Here is a 16,478-nt window from a genome sequence, read left to right on the forward strand (position 1 = left end):
TTTTGCTGTGAAAAGCTTTTTCATAAAGGAGATTCCAGTTGTTGATTTTTTGTAGTATTTAATATGTGATCTGGATTTTATTCATGAACTCTCTGCCTACCCCCATGTCTTCAAAATTTTCTACCTAGTTTCTCTTCCAGTACATTTAGTGTTTCTGTTTCAATATTTAGATCTTTGATTCATTTTGACTTTAATTTAATTCACAGTAATAGACATGGGTCTAGTTTCAGTCTTGAGCATGTGGAAAGCCAGTTTTTCCACACCATTTATTAAAGAGGCTATCTCTCTTCCAGTGAACATGCTTGGCCTCTCTGTCAAAGATAAAGTGAACGAGTGTGTTTGGAGTTGTGTCTGCATCTTCTAATCTGGTCTGCTGATCTTCAGATGTTTCCTTTTTTGCCAGTATCACACTGATTGTATCATAGTAGCTTTGTAGTATAATTTCAAGTCAAGGATTGTGATGCCCCCTGACTTGCCTTTGTTGCCCAGAATTGCTTTTGCTATTCTAGGTCTCTTCTGTTTCCAAAGGAATTTTAGGAATGTTTTCTTTAGGTCTGTGAGATATGTTAAAGATATTTTGATGGGGATTGCACTGAATCTATATAACAATTTGGGGAATATGGCCATTTTCTTTTTTTTTTTTTTTTTTTTTTATTTTAAAGATAAAAGGGGGGAAACATTAACAGACATACAACATTTTACAGACATTTTCACTATGTCAGTTTTCCTATCCATGAGCAAGGGATGTCTTTCCATTTTCTGATTATCCTCTTCAATCTCCTTTTTCAGAGTACTGTAATTTTCAATGTATGTATCTTTTACTTCATTTGTTAGATTGATTCCTAAGTATTTCATGTTTGTGGATGCTATTGTGAAGGGTGTGCTTTCCCTAATTTCTCTCTCAGTGAGTTTGTTGTTTGTGTACAGGAATGCTATTGATTTTTGAGTGCTAACTTTGTATGCAGCTATGCTACTGAATTTGGTTATTAAATCTAGAAGTCTTTTGGTGCAGTTTTTGAGGTCTTCTATGTATAGTATTATGTCATCTGCAAATAACTATAATTTACCTTCTTCCTTTTCTATCCATATTCATTTCTTTTTCTTGTCTAACTGCTTTGGCTTATGTTTCCAGAACTATATTAAATAAGAGTGATGATAGTGGACAGCCTTGTCTTGTTCTTGTTTTTAGAGCGAAAGCTTTCAGTTTTTGACCGTTTAGCATGACAATTGCTATTTGTTCATCATAGATGGTTTATTATCAGATTAAGTCCATCTATTTCAATTTTCTGTAGAATTTTTATCATGAATGGTTATTGGACTTCGTCAAATGCTTTTTCTGTGTCTACTGAGATGATCATGTGATTTTTGTCTTTGGTTCTGTTAATATGGTGTATTATATTTATTGATTTGCGAATGTTGAACCATCCTTACATCCCTGGAATGAATACATTTGATCATGATGCATAATCTTCATGATAACTTGCTGCATTCTGTTTGCCGAATGCATTTTTCACATGGATAGTTTTACATCTTTTCTTTTCAGGCCGGGTTGCAGTATGCTGGAAATCTGGGACTTGGAAGATCCTTCCAACTCAGCCAACCCCTCCCTCTGCAGCAGCCTGCTCCGGGACGAAAGGCCGTACTTCACCACTGTGTTTCAGAATGCCGTGTACAGAGTGTTGAAGGTTAACCGGGATGCAACCTACGTCAGGTTCTTCTGATGCAAAGGAAAGCACCAAGGACACACACTTAGCATTCATTAAAATCACAGGCTTTAACAGGAGATGCTTAAAATAATAAAACACTCAGTATGACTTAAAGTTTTTCTGATTATAACAGACAAATTCATTGTTCTCCACTGAATGTCAGCCTTAGTAAGCTAGTCACATGGGTTATTTTACTAGTACTCAGGCAAGATCTTTTATAATTTCCAATGAGTTTTTAAAAACCATTTTGAGTTAAACTATTTTTAAAACAGCTTGTTTTATAATGTTTTGAATCTCTAGAAATTACTTACCCAACCAGTTTTTTCTCCTGATTAGTTCTCAGCCTAAGTTCAACAAGTATTAACCTTTAGGATCCAGTGGTTTTTCTCTTAATACACAAATATAATGAAAGTTGTTATGGTACGCAACCAAATATGATGGTCAAATATAATCAGAAAGAAACTTCCAGTTAGATTTATCAAATGAGATTATCAGATGCTAAATTTTGAATAAAGCAAAGGTCTCTCCCTCTTAATGGTCTGTTGGCCTTAGCGACCTTTGGGCATAGCCTTCGTCTCCAGCCACCACCTTTTGTAATACACGTCTATCTATAAGTCTTTATTTATGTTCCATTTTAGATGAGGTCATGATTTATAAACACTTTTGCCTAATAAAACTTACCCAACAATAATGCTTTAAAATATGGTAAATAGTTGTCATGAAGATGTAGTAGCCAAACACAAGGAGTAGAACTTGCTCTTTTTCTCTACCTGGTAAATACTAAATATGCTGAATGTGTAATATGTTAATGTGCATCTCATCTGAGTTAATCATTTTCACTTTTTTATACTTATACTTCCCTTGTATCCTTGACCCTCTGTACTTGGGATAACAGAATGCAGACAAGCAGTCATATGCAAAAAAAAACAATAAAATTACTTTTTCAACCTTTATAATTGTAAAATATTTTACTATAGAATGAAAAAGAGCTATGGAAATGCAACATCTTATTCATTTTAGCATTCTCAAATAATTTATTTTGCTGTAAGTGTGGAGCAAAGAAAAAGAGACATAACACCTAATATTCATAAAATGAGAGATATATTTTGGATGATGTTTTCATAGGGAATATTTTAAGAAGTTGGCAGAATTCAATAAAAAAAGGATGAGCTGTATAACTATAAAATGTTCTACACACATATAATGATGTTGTATGGATATTTGTTATTTTTTTGTACCATATAGTTGCCCTTGAAGATCCTTTGTTTTCTTTTTTAACTTTTACAAGCACACATTTTGAAATCGACCTCAGATATGAAGGTGGAAGTCATGGGTTGTTGTACTTGTTACCCAGGTTAACACTGGCAGTGATGTCTTTGAGCAGCTGAAGACAATTCTTTGTAGTCTCTCCTGGAAGGCAATGAACTGTGATGTAAGTAGTGTGAACTCTGCAACAAGATGGAGCTAAGTTCAAATCCTGGCTCTTCATATCAGCTGTATCTCCTGCCATCCCTTCAAATGGCAAGTACTCAGTGTTTACTGCATGCCATGTGCTGTGCGGAGCTCTTAGTCACGGTGCTTACCTCCAGGAGCTTCAGTTTCCTCGCCTGTAAATCAGAACTCGCATTACCTACCTGTTAGGGTCCTTATACGGATTAGTGAAAAACCAAGTCAAAGTGCTTGACATGTATAGGCACTCAGCAAGTATTAGTTTCTTCTCCTCCTCTTCCCCTGACCCACTAAATACTCTTTGCAGTAATATCAAATCACAGTCAGATCATCTCAGTATTCTGAGTAGCCTAGCATTTACCTGGTGTCAATACTGCATTTCAGCTTATATACACAAATCAGTCTATTAGTTTGTTGTCTGCATTTTTTTATTCTTTTGAAATATGAAGACTGTGCATGAATACGTGGACTGTGTGATGGACCAGTCTCCCCAGGCGAGGGAACGTTCCCCCTTGGATTCCTGTGTCCTTGTTCTTGCACACTCACCTGAAAGCGTGGCTAGGAGCGAGCTGGACACAGCCTGCTGGCACCCCTCATCCTGCTGCCAGGAGTCAACACCACCCTCAACAAAGGAGTGTCTCCAATTTGAATTCTAAGTCTAAAATGATATGTTTATACTGTACTGTTTGTCTATTATACAGGCAGCATGAACTTGTCATTGAAAGTTAGTTACAAAAAATGAGAAATGTGAAAGAAGTGAAAAATACTCAGTAGACTCTAGTAACATCTTATGATTTTTTTTCCAATCTTTCTTTCAACTGTACACCATTTGTTTTTCCTTTTTTTTGATATATCTTAAGCCCTTTTTTATTTTGAAACAGGGTCTTGCTAAGTTGCTAAATTACATAGAATAGTAGAAAAATGGAAATACCTCAAAAACAGCTAAGATACACACACACACACACACACACACACACACACAGACAGACAGACACAGCTGAGGGGTGACCTCCTGGGAAAACAGTGTCTTCTCGAATTCCTCTGCCTGAGGCTCCTCTAGCAGCCACGTCAGTCTTTGGAAACACATCCTTGGGGTTTTCTGCGTTTCTCCCTTTGCATCATAGATTTGCTTGGAAGCAGATCGTGCACCATGAACATTTCTCCCGCTGATGAAAGCCTTTGGGTGTTGGAGTCTGTGTTTTCACACTTTTTGAGGAACTTGTTGAGATCTGCAACAGCTTCTGCTAAGCCCTTCACTGTGACTTTCTGGGGGTTTCTTTTTCTTCTTCAGTTTTCTCTCCTCTCCTCAGCCATACATTCCTGGCCCAGTCCAACAACAACTCCTTAGTCAGCTCTTCAGGACCCACTCCAGGAGCTCCTCTGTGGTGACCTCAGCCCCGCCAGATTAAGGTATTTCTATCACAGCCACAGCCCTGTTGATTCCTGCAGCCTCCTCCTCGGCAAATCCCTTGAAGTCGTATGTGAACCTCTGGAGTGTGTTCTTCCAGATGCCACTCATATGCTCCTCAGTGACACCACCTCAGCCCCAAGCAAGGCCCTGGCTGTGTTCAAACACACTGTAACCCTTCCAGACTGCACCAGTGTCCTCTCATTGTCCTCATGGTCGCAGCACTGGCCTGGGCAGGGGTTCTCCTCAGGCGACAGACCTCAGAAGCTGTCGTAGTACAGTGATCCATCAGATGGGTCAAGAAGACGCTGCTTTGATACTGGGATGAAGAGCGCCAATAAAATGAGGATGTGCTAGATCATCATCAACCATAAGAAGATTCAGAAAGGTATGTTATTCTCCAAGCAGCAGGTCTGTGTTTTGCTGGCTAAGCAGTTCAGCAGGCATCTTGGAAGAGAAGTATGGTGGCCCCTGACTTCCTGCTGCGGCTGTAGGACCCGGCAGTGTGTGCTTATTGACAGATGTGATGGTCCTGGGGTCTTCACGATGCTGGATTACTTTACCAAGGGCTTCAAAGTGCAGCCTGCATGGTTGCCCCAGCAAGGCCATCACCCTGTCATTAAAAGCCCTGAAACCCGTATCTGACTCAGCCTCCTTGTGGACGAAAGCACGTTCGGGCATCCCTTTCTCGTACAAAGCACTCATCCACATGGAAGGTCAGCTCTGGCAAGTAAGTTTCCTCCACGATCCACTTACCTAGACTTTCTGAAAATTCTTCAGCTGTCTCCACATCAGCTCCCAGTGACTCACCACCCACTGTCACGTTACGTGATGAAAAATGATGGAGGACAGCAAGGTGCCGGGGAAAGGGCATTCTGATTTATAGGAAATGCTCTTCTTTGTAAGTAAAAGGTGTACATCTAAAGTAACATGAAAAGTAAGTACAGTAAATATACAAAGCGGTGACAGCCGTAATAGCAGTAATAGCAATAATTCATTGTTATCATGTGTCATCTAATATACCTAATTATATGTGATCTCCCTTTAAGTGGCTGACAGTGTAGATCTGTTGACACTAAAGCTTCACTGCAAACATGTATGCTGCAGTATCACAACAGTGCCAGTGTCCGCCGGTGGTGGGGATTTTTCAGCTCCATTAGAGGCCCCCTGGGGCCCCCACACAGTATGCAGTTCACTGCCGACCGACACACAGCCACAGGCCATGGCTTGTATGTGAAACGGTAATGCGTATCTTTGAGTATTAAGATTTTTTTGACTTTAAAATTATTTCCATGCTATATTTTCTACAGTTAAATTTCAATGAAAAGGTTGTGGATAAGCTAAAAGCCTTCTGGGCAATCAGCCTTAAATTACCTTTGCAGAAGGATTGAACTTGTGTATGTGTGTGTGTGAGAGAGAGAAAGAGTGAGAGTAAGAGAGAGAGGGAGAGAGAGCTCATTTCACAGCACTCTTGTCTGCTAGCCTTAGTAAAATAGTCTCTGCCAACTTCTGAGGCCCGTTATGATACTCAATATTATTTTAATTTACATCCAGTAAAAACTCACCGTTTTCGTACTCTTGAGAAAGGCTGCCTTCTTAGTTTCCTTGTTGCTAGAACAAAACACTCAACACACACAGCGTAAAGGAGCAGTTTATTTTGGGTCCTGGTTGGGAAGTTTTAGGTTATGTTCAGCGGGCTCAAACACAGAAGCAGCGCGCAGAAAGTCCTGGGTGTAGGAGGGCGGCTCAGGCCGCCAAGAAGCTGTAGACTCCCAGGCTACACCCCCAGGACGCGGTTCTTCCAACCAGGCCCCTCCGCCCCTCAGCAAGTCCGCTACGAACGCATCACCGGACAGATCCACTGGTGAGTATTCCACTCCCACGATCCAACCACTTTCCGACACATGGGGCTTTGGGGAGACACCCAAGATCTAAACCTTAACAGAAGGGAGAGCGATTCTCTGGAACTCTGTGTTCGGTCATAGCCTTTGGTAAATCCATTGATTTCCTCAGAATAGAGCGGGGAGCAGGGTTAGAAGAGCAAGGAAAATTTTCTTTCTGAAATTTTTTTTTTTAACCAGGAGAAATGTAAGAAAATGTTTTTAGAAAATAAAAACAAATAGGCATATCGCTTAATACACAAAAACCAGATTAAGATGGACAGTCAAGAGCTTAAATGAGAAAGGCAGAGCTTTGAAAGTTTTAGAAGAAAATACGGAGATGCAAATTAAAATGACCTAGAAAAATCTGCAAGCCTGATAATAAAAATTGCTGAGAATGGAACAATAAGGATTCTCTTGCGATTACGGTACACTCATCATGGAAGGTGACCTGTTACCAATACACGTTGAGGCACGCAGTCCCTGCAGCCCCCAATCCCGCCCTGCAGAGATGTTTCTGTATATCCGTCCCAGTAGTGTTCATGGTACATCATTCATACTTGGAAGGAAAAAAAGCTGAAAACAACCCAAAAGGCTACCCAGAGAATGGATAAAATAAAGTATTTCCATATAATGGAGCACTGTTCAGGAATTCCAGTGAACTATGGTCATAAACAGCGACAGGAATGAACCTCAAATATAATGTGAAGGATGAAAGATAGAGTCATCACATGGCATGTGTGTGTATGTAAATGCACACCCCTCCTAGGTAGCTAAACGATATTATTCAGAGCTACATACGGCAAAGCCATGAAGGCATAGGCACACCAGACAGGACCCTGGAACCTGATCACTTCCAGAAGGGAATCAGGCCCGCAGGGGCACTGGGTGCCTCAGTGTTACTGTTCCGCCTCCTGACTAGGTGTGAAGTACGTAAGTATTCATTTTATATTCCTCAAGACATGCATAATGTACTTCCTAAACAACGTGAGATTTAAACGATGCCTTGTAAAATGCATCGTTCTTTACAATGCTTAGTAAGGCAGGGCTTTGATGTACAGCAGTGGTTCTTTTTTTTTTTTTTTTTTTTTTTTTTTTTTTTTTTTGGTCTTTTTGAAACAGGGTCTCCCTATGCAGTTCAGGCTGGCCTTGAGCTGACTTGGTAGCCCAGGCTGGTCTCAAAGTCACAACGATCCTCCTGCCTCAGCCGCCCAAGTGCTGGGATTACATGTGTGCACCACCATGCCCAGCTCAGCGGTGGTTCTTGAACCTCAGATTCTCCTCAGTGGCTCTGCTCTGAGTGCTCAAGTAAGCTCCAACAGGGGTGGCTGATGACTGCGGTCCAGCTGTTCAGACGAACTCGCAGGCTGTCGATGGTCTGGATTTCCGGTTGTGCGGAGCGTCACACTCCTTGGCCACTTGGCAGACCACGTGACCGTGCCTATACCAAACGGCACAAATTGAGTACAGAGAGTGATTATTTGGCACTTTGCTTTCTTATTTCATATTTTTAACGAAATCATTTCATATTCATTAAAGGAAAACTGGAAAGTTCAAGGTTGTGGATGAGGAAGACGGATGATCTTTCAGTAAGTACGACAGCTTCTTAAAAACCACCGGAGTGTGGTCCACAGGCCTTTGAAGAAATACATCTTTCACAGAAATGGCATTACAATTCACACAAAAAAGAGAATTGCCTGATTTTCATTAGCCAAACTATGCAACATTGTACACTATAAAACAGCCTCAGCTCATCTCCATACGATGAGAATCCCGTTTTTTGCGATCCTAGCCATCAGCGCACTTGAGGGCCTTCGTGCATCAAACACCCATGTTCTGTGAGAACTGGAAAATACTAATTTAATGTGTTTGAATTTGTTAAAAGATCTTGCGAGATTTTTATTACCCAGCTTTCTGCAGTACATTGATTAGAACTTCAAATCTGTCATCCTGTTTCTATTATGTTTAATTACTGTTTTTAATTTCTTTGTATATTTACCTACAAAGATTTTAAAAATACAAGTTATACCCTGGTACATAATCCAAAAAGAAATTTTGTTTCTCAAAAAAAAAAAAAAATCTCTAGCCTGTTTCAGGATTGTGCAATAGCAAGCACTGCTTTTCTTTGAATGGAGTGGAATCAAGCATTAATGTTTGACATATAACCTGCAACAGTTAGCATTCTTTATTCCATCCACATTCACGATCCTCCAGCACAATATGCAAGTGTCTGTCCATATGCTCTTTAAAGAGACCCTCATGTCTTTCCTCTACCTTAGAAGCTGGTGGGTGACAATCACTGTGCTCCATGCTGGGGCACAGCAGGACATTTGAACATCTCAGCTGCTGATCTTCAACATCAGGGGAAGGTGGGAGGTGATGAAGGACATGGTAGAGGTCATCCCAGGGGCAGAGAGCAGCAGGTGCCGCAGCACAGAACCACAGAGGTGCCCAGAACCACCAGGATGCTGCATGCTGGTGCAGGAAAGCATACGCATGTTGGGGTCCTTCTCTAAGCCAGAGAGGTGAGAGGAAAGTGAGCCGTGCAGGAAGCAGGGCGTACAGAAAGATGGAGTGGGACAGCAGCCCACATGCCTCCTCTCCACGTAACTCTCAGAATGTCCCTTCACCTATAAGTCGGCTCTAATACCTGCCTCACATAATTATGAAGCTCAAATAAGGCACTCCGTGTGGAGTATTAGTCACGTGCTAATACCACCTATGACCATCGTCATCTTTGAATTGGATGTTATATTAGGAAATGCTAAGATTTTTTTAAATGCAAAAGGGAAAATAACAAGATCTTTTACAGCAATGTGTCTTCCACTATACTACATTTTTAAAAATTTAAACATTCAAAAAAATTTTAAATAACAAATGCTGAAAGTAGATAAAAACTAAAAGGTACAATAGATATTGTGAAAGGGAAAGAAACTGCTCAATAGGAAAGAACTGGGATGAGGGAAAGGACAAAAAGAAAGAAGGAAGGGAAATCTATACATATATATACACATATACACATATATTAGCTAAGATAATTGTACTACTAATTTCTATTTGTTTATTGAAAGGAACAGTTAATGTTGAATTGTTTGATCATTCTTGCATACCTATATTTGGTAATCTGAGCAACGATTTTAAAGATAACAATAAGTAATACAGCAATTGGTGATTTCCTATCATCTTGTTTTATAATTCTCTATCATTTTATAGCTTTTGTGTTGTTTATTTTTGTCTTTGTTTTTGCTCTTTTCTCTTTAAAAGGAAAAAATAACAAATGCTGGCAAGGCTGCCAGGAAAAATGAGCTGTTCTGTATTTTTGGTAGGAATTAAAGCTAGTACAACTACTATAAAATCAGTATGGAGATTCCTCAAAAAACTAAAACTGGAAATCCCATTCCACCCTGTTATATCCTGATAGAGGATCTTCCAGAAAGAGTTAAAGACATCACATTTCAGTGGTCCATGCGTATCCATGTTTATAACAGCACAATCCATAATAGCTACATCTTGGAAGTGGCCTGTGTGTCCATCGGCAGATGAACGGACAAATAAAATGTGGTATTTATGCACAATGGAGTACTACTCAGCTCTAAAGAAGGATAGATTTAAGTCATTTCTAGGAAAATGGGTGCACCTTGCAACTATGATATTAAGGGAAATAAATTAGATGCACAAGCTTAAAAATAGCAGAGTTTCTCTTATCTGAGAATCCAAAGCATGAATACAGAGTAAAATAAAAGACAATAGGAAAAGGAAACAGATCTTTTGCAAACGGGAAAGGGACCAAGAGATGAAGGTGGAGAAGGGATGCAGTTGAGGGGATGGGGACATAAAAAGACTTAAAATGTGTTATGTACCTGCACTAACTCCTCACGATGAACGTAATCACTACGTACTGCAAACATGTACTAATTTTAATTTTTGTTAATTTTAAAATAAACATTCACCATACACTATATTTTGATCACGCCGGCACAAGTATACATTTTATGTGCACTTAGCGCCATCTGCTGGCCGTGAAGTACTATAACAGTTGTGAAATTACAGTCTTAGGGCGCGGTTTTGCCTGTTTTAATGGAAAAGTGCAAAGAAGAAAGAGAACTCAAGGATATGAGTGACACTCTATTGATTTGTTTTTTCAGTTGTGATTACCGCACTGGAGAGCACCCTCCCTGACTTTCCCCCCTCTCCCACGGCCTCTCCTGTCTGTCCCGTCAGTTTCTCCCCTTCCGGTGCCTGTCCTGCCTCCTCCGCAGCTGCCCTTCCGCTTTACAACAGCGAGCGGCTGCTTCTGTCTCCCCGCCCACCCCGTTCTCCATCCCACCCCTGCTGCTCACAGTCGCCGCCTCCTGTGGTCCTGACCGCACCCTTGGTCACCCACTGACACCACCGCACACAGCACACCCATAGATCCTTATCAAATTACCTGTTTACCTTTAGGAGTCTCTCATTGAGCTGCTGAGCCCCTTAAATACAGGCTATGTGTCCCGCATTTCTCCTTTCCACCCAGCCTGATAAGTAGCACACGGTAGGCAGGTGCTTGGCATATATCTCAAGAAGGGACAAAGTGGAAAATAACGCAATAAAATACAGGAAAACTTTTATTTTTCCTGATGGGGTGCCTGGTGAGTCTTTGGGGATATTTTTACTGCCTGCCGTCCCTACTGCACAGCTGACTCCATCCCCAGAGTGAATCAATATTTTCTTAATTCTTCTCCACTCCAGCTGTTGGTTCTCCTCAGCCCTGCTGTTACCTTATGGATTTACAATAACTTTATGTTTATCAGAATGGGGCTACCCTCCGGGTATAAAACAGAGGATCCAACCAGTCCAGGACCCCAGAGTCTTGGCTTCTAACTAACTTCTCACCAGAGAAGGCAAAGCAAACCAAATATAAAAATAACTGCTTCTCGACTAGCAACGAATCCAAACACCATCAAGGGAGCTGACGCTATGTGCACACATTTTATTTACTGGTCCAGCCTAGTTTCACGGGAGATAAAGAAAGATGACTGATTCTACCTACTTGCAAGTGTGTTTTAATATCCTGCTTTTGTGGCAGATGATTTTACCATGCAAGAGAGGATTGAAACTTTAAGCCCACCCTGGGCAACTTAATGACTTAGAGAGAGACCCTATCTCACAGTTTTAAAACTTTCTAAAAGGCTGGGGGTGTAAAAGTGGAGGCCGGCAATTCCTTGAGTCCCACAGCTGACCATTTTGCAGTAGATCCCTGGGAAAGCCAAGGGTCTTGCTTCCCTGTGAAGAAGTGAAGCTTCTGTGGCCCACTGTGAGGAGATGGGGATCCCAGCTAGACCCACTGATGAGCAGCAGTCCCCCATGTGCCTTTGAAGCAGGTTTTCTGTGGGCTTCCACTCATCTAGTGGATTTTCACACAGTCTGGAGGACACCAGAATCCATCTGCACTCATTCTGTGAGTGCAGGAAGTGGCCATGCACCTGGGCGAGGCTCCCCAGGGTACCAGCCGTTCCTGGCAGGAAGATGAAGGAGCAGCTTGCTGCGCGGACAGCACGTGGGTAGAACCTACAGGCAAGGGACACATGAAGCCTCCCAGATGGGGCTTCTCATTCCCGTTCCCCAGATAGATGAAACCCTTAGAAAATAACACAACCCGGCCCTGCCTGCACTGGGACACAGGCTGCATGGAAACGCCTTTTGTCATCCAAAACTAAAGACATTTTCAAGGACTTCGCTTTACAGCAGGATGGAAATGACAGCTGGGTAGAGAGTGATGCTGAGGAAGCTTGTTCCGCTACATGCCTGGTGCTTTCTGCAGTCAGAGATCTGAAGACAGCAAGCCACTCTGGCACAATGTCTTCATGCGAAGGGGAATGAGCGTGTGTCCATGTACACCAAGCCCTTCTTCCTCCTACAGCTGACGACCCATTCACTCGGGGTCTCCAACTCACGTTCTTTCCCGTGCTCAACAGCATAGCAGAAAGACACCTGCCCTCCCTGCATTTTCCCTACCTGTCTCTGCAGGGAGCAGGCTCAATGCAACCTCTCCTGCTGCCCCAGAGTGCTGGCATCCTGGGGTGTCGGCCTCCCAGGTATAACAGGTCTATGACTGCACAATAGTTTCTGACATGTGCCACAGACTTTAATCACATTATTTAATAGGATAGGAAAAATGCTAACCCTCAGGCCAAGAATTTGAGAATCAACCTTAAAGCAAAATCAGACAATTTTTATCAAAATCAATACTTTCTTGCTGTGTGCCAGAAACTGTGCAAGAGCTCAGAAGCAAGATAAATTTTCTGTACCAACAAAAAATTTTAAAGAAGAAACAGACATTGTGTCAGTTAACTTAACAGTGCTACAACAAAATACCTGAGCTAATCCACCTATAAAGCAGAAAGGTTTATTTTGGCAGAAAGGTTTAGAGCCACGGTCAATACCCAGGTTTTGGAGAACAGTTAAAATCTAAACTATAGCAGCAGACATATAAACCAACAATTACACCAAGTATTACAGGCAACAGTGACAGTAATAGTAAGATCCATTTCCAGAGTGTGGGCTTTAAAATGAGATAGTGGTTCAACGTGACTCATGGGAAACTGAAGCCACCAATATGCAAATGAGTCCCAGTAGAGATAATAGAAAACACTTGCCTAAAGAACTGTCACTGCTTCTCCCCTTGAAAACAGAAGCCAGAGTTCCAGAGCATCCAGAATTTCTATTATCCAACATTTTTAAAAGCTTGCTGAAGGGGATGGAGGCAGGATAGGGGGAAACCAGTTGTACATAAAATAGTTACTGGAGGTCACATAATGTTGAGACTTCTGCTGGCCAAGATGAAAGAGGCCCCTCACCCCAACCCATCTCTCTCACTGCTTACAGCTAAAACAAAAATTTAAAAAGCAGATCATAGGAAATAGGGAGATTGATTCTTTGCAAATGGAAAGAGGACCTAGAGATGGAGGGAATGAGAGGGAGGGGAGAAGAGGACATAAAAAGAATGAAGATGTGTTACAGACATGTATCAACTCCCCACAGTGAATGTAATCATTATGTACTGCAAACATGTGCTAATAAAAGTTATAAAGAATAGGTCTCTATTCCCAAAAAGCAGCTATTAAACACTCTGAAATTAAACTATGGAAGGGAGTTTGGAGAAGGAAGTTAAAAAAATTTTTTGAAAGAAAAACTAATATTGGGGTGAGCAGCCTGAGTTACTTTTGTCCTTTAACTCACAGATTCTGTGTAGTAGGCATGGGCATCCAAACTCTGGACAAAGCCACTTTTGTCTGCCTGGGCAGGAAAAGAACCCTTGGGAGCTGAGCCCTACGCCCTAAAGATACCACCACCTCCTAAAGTGCCACAGGCTGAGGATCAAGCCTTTAATGAGTGAGATTTGGGGCCACACAAGACCCAAACTATAGCACATACCAACAACCTTCATGAACATGGATGAGAAATTCTAAGCAAAATGTTACCAAATCCATTCTAGAAATGTGCGGAAAGAATCATACACATAAGGAAGTGATGTTTATCTTAGGAAGGAATGCAAGGCTGGCTCAACACCTGGAAACCAATCAGTGTAACTCATCATACTAATAAATTAAGAAAGACAAAACACAAAGTACCGATAGTTACAGAAAATACATTTGAAAATCTTAATATCTGCCATGATAAAAAGTCTCAGAAAATTGGTGCTAGAAGGAAACTTTCTTAATTGATAGAAGGTATCTAGAAAAAAAAGTGTACAATTAACTTCATATGAGGTGTGATTAACAGATATAGTGAATGTTTAAAGTTTTTTAAAAACTGTACTATAGTAAAAGACATATTGCCATGAGGAACCCTCAAAATACTCCCCTTTGCTTCAAAAATACTTAGCCCATCATTATCGCTTTCTGAAGCAGTTCTGGGAGTCCTCTTTCCTGAGTGTCTTTAGTTGTCTTATCATGGCTGCCTTGATGTCCTGAATCAACCCGAAACACTTACCTTTTATAGCCATTTGGACTTTAGGAGGAGTCAGAAGTCCCACACTGCCAAATCTGATGAATAAAACGGATAAGGACACACTATAATCTTTTTATTTGACAGAAATGGCCCAAAATATTTTTAATCCATTCAGAACATCAAAGCAGCCACAAAAAGAAACTCACAAAGGAAGACTTCCAGAACTGCTTCAGAAAGTGGCAAGAATGAGGGGATAAGTGTGTTTGAAGCGGGAGGGAATATCTGAGGGGGATTCATGGCACTCTGTCTTTTTCTGTAGTACATTTTATTTACTTAAACATTCACTGTCATTATTTATCACACCTTCTACATATATAAAATTCAACCAAGATTTATTTCAGGAGTACAAGGATGGCTCAACAGAGAAAATATGACTATAATCATATTATTATATAAAAGTAGAAAATAATTAAAATCAATACAGCAGATATTAAAGGAGAATTTAAAATAAGTCCACTAACATTAGGTTAATAGAAATTCTTAATTCAGACATAGATTGGTATTGTATTTACAGAACAAAGAGTGTTCATCTGGAACCAACGGCCAGCAAAAACCACACATTAAGATAAAACACTAGAAACATTACTACATCAGTCAACAAAAAAGTGCCAGGCTGGTGATATAGTTCAGTGGTATAGCATCTGCCCAGCGAGTATGAGGCCCTGAGTTCAATTCCTAGCATTAAAAGAAAAAGAAAAAAAATCAGAAAAAGAAAAAGTGCTATTTTTCTTTTGCAATAGTACCCTCAAAAATTTACTGTGTGGTAAGAATGATTTTTAAAAACATAAGTATTAGCAAGGAAGAGATAAAAATAATTTTTTTGCAAAGGATATATTGATCCAACTAGAAAACAGAAAGCACCAAAATGAAAATTTATAAAAACTAAATTTTATGTGTTCAGTGAAATGGCAGAATGCCAAAGACATATAGCTATCAATAGTTTCTACAGTCTAAACTAGATAGATTTCAAATTCAAAACTGTATTTACAAAAGCAAGCCATGTCCTCCCCCAGAACTCTCTAGAACAGTATTTTACAAAATAAATGTAATATGAACCACATATATAATTCTAAAACAGTCTGGTTGCCACATTCAAAAAACATAAATAAAAAATATTTTATTCAACCCAAAAACTCCAAATAATCTTTAATATCTAGTCACTATCTTAAAACAACTGTTATCTTTTCATTCCTTTTTTTATATACTACATCTTCAAAATCCAGGCCAGGATTTTTTTGGTGGGAGAGCTTGGGATTTTGTTTTGGTTTTGTTTTACACCAAATGCACATCTCAATGTGGAAGACACTTCAAGTCTTTTCTAGGCATCTGCTGCCAGCACACTTATCCGCCTACCTCCCCTCAGTAACTCATAGAAACACAAAGCGGAATAGAGATTACCAAGGGCCCGTGGGGAGGGGAAACAAGAGTGACTACGGCTGCATGGTGTCAGTTGAGGACGATGCAAACACTCTGGAAGTGGACAGAGGTGGTGGCTGCGTGACACTGTGAGGGCGCTTAATGCCACTGAAAAGCATACTTCATAAGGCGAAAGTGGTGCAGTGCTCACAAAGTTTGAGCACCTGTGTATCTGCAGGGTCTGTAGCTGGAAGGAAGGACACAGAGACTTAGAGACCAGATAGAGTAAAGTTGGGGTTCCCTGGCACCACGACCCATGCGTTCTTACAAACTCATTCTTCTCTTTATCTTATCAGGATGAAAAGTAAACAGAAAATTCTCATTACTTCTCTGGTTTTGGTTTTTCGGTTTTTCTCCGGTACCGGGAACCGAACTCACGACCTTGCGCTTGCCAGGCAGGCGCTTTGCCGCTGAGCTAAATTCCCAGCCCCTTCTCATTACTTCTCAATGTCAGTGAGCCTGGAGGAGTCCCGGAAGCCTTTGGCAAAAGGATTGCTATTTTCGGCTTGGTTATCTGGAAAGGAAAGAGTGGGTACAAAACAATCTCATTTCCAAGGTCAAAGAAGTAAAATCCTAAACAGAAATTTTCTTCATTTCCATGGCACCCAAAGAGTATCACGATGCCTTTTA

At 40.7% G+C, this 16,478-nt stretch overlaps 1 protein-coding gene across 3 annotated transcripts in view; it reads left to right on the forward strand.

Annotated features, from left to right (window-relative positions):
- The window catches only part of LOC102007742 (probable C-mannosyltransferase DPY19L2), an 89,075-nt gene extending 86,418 nt beyond the window's left edge, over positions 1 to 2,657 (forward strand). For all 3 annotated transcript variants that reach the window (XM_013521291.1, XM_013521290.1, XM_013521292.1), the window contains exon 22: positions 1,544 to 2,657. In XM_013521291.1, the coding sequence (XP_013376745.1) occupies positions 1,544 to 1,721 (178 nt within the window). In that variant the 3' untranslated portion in view covers positions 1,722 to 2,657. The remainder of the gene's footprint in view (positions 1 to 1,543) is intronic.
- The last annotated feature ends 13,821 nt before the right edge of the window (positions 2,658 to 16,478 follow it).

The sequence above is a fragment of the Chinchilla lanigera genome, unplaced genomic scaffold (genome assembly GCF_000276665.1).
Source record: "Chinchilla lanigera isolate Chin_1 unplaced genomic scaffold, ChiLan1.0 scaffold00059, whole genome shotgun sequence".
Classification (NCBI taxonomy): domain Eukaryota; kingdom Metazoa; phylum Chordata; class Mammalia; order Rodentia; family Chinchillidae; genus Chinchilla; species Chinchilla lanigera.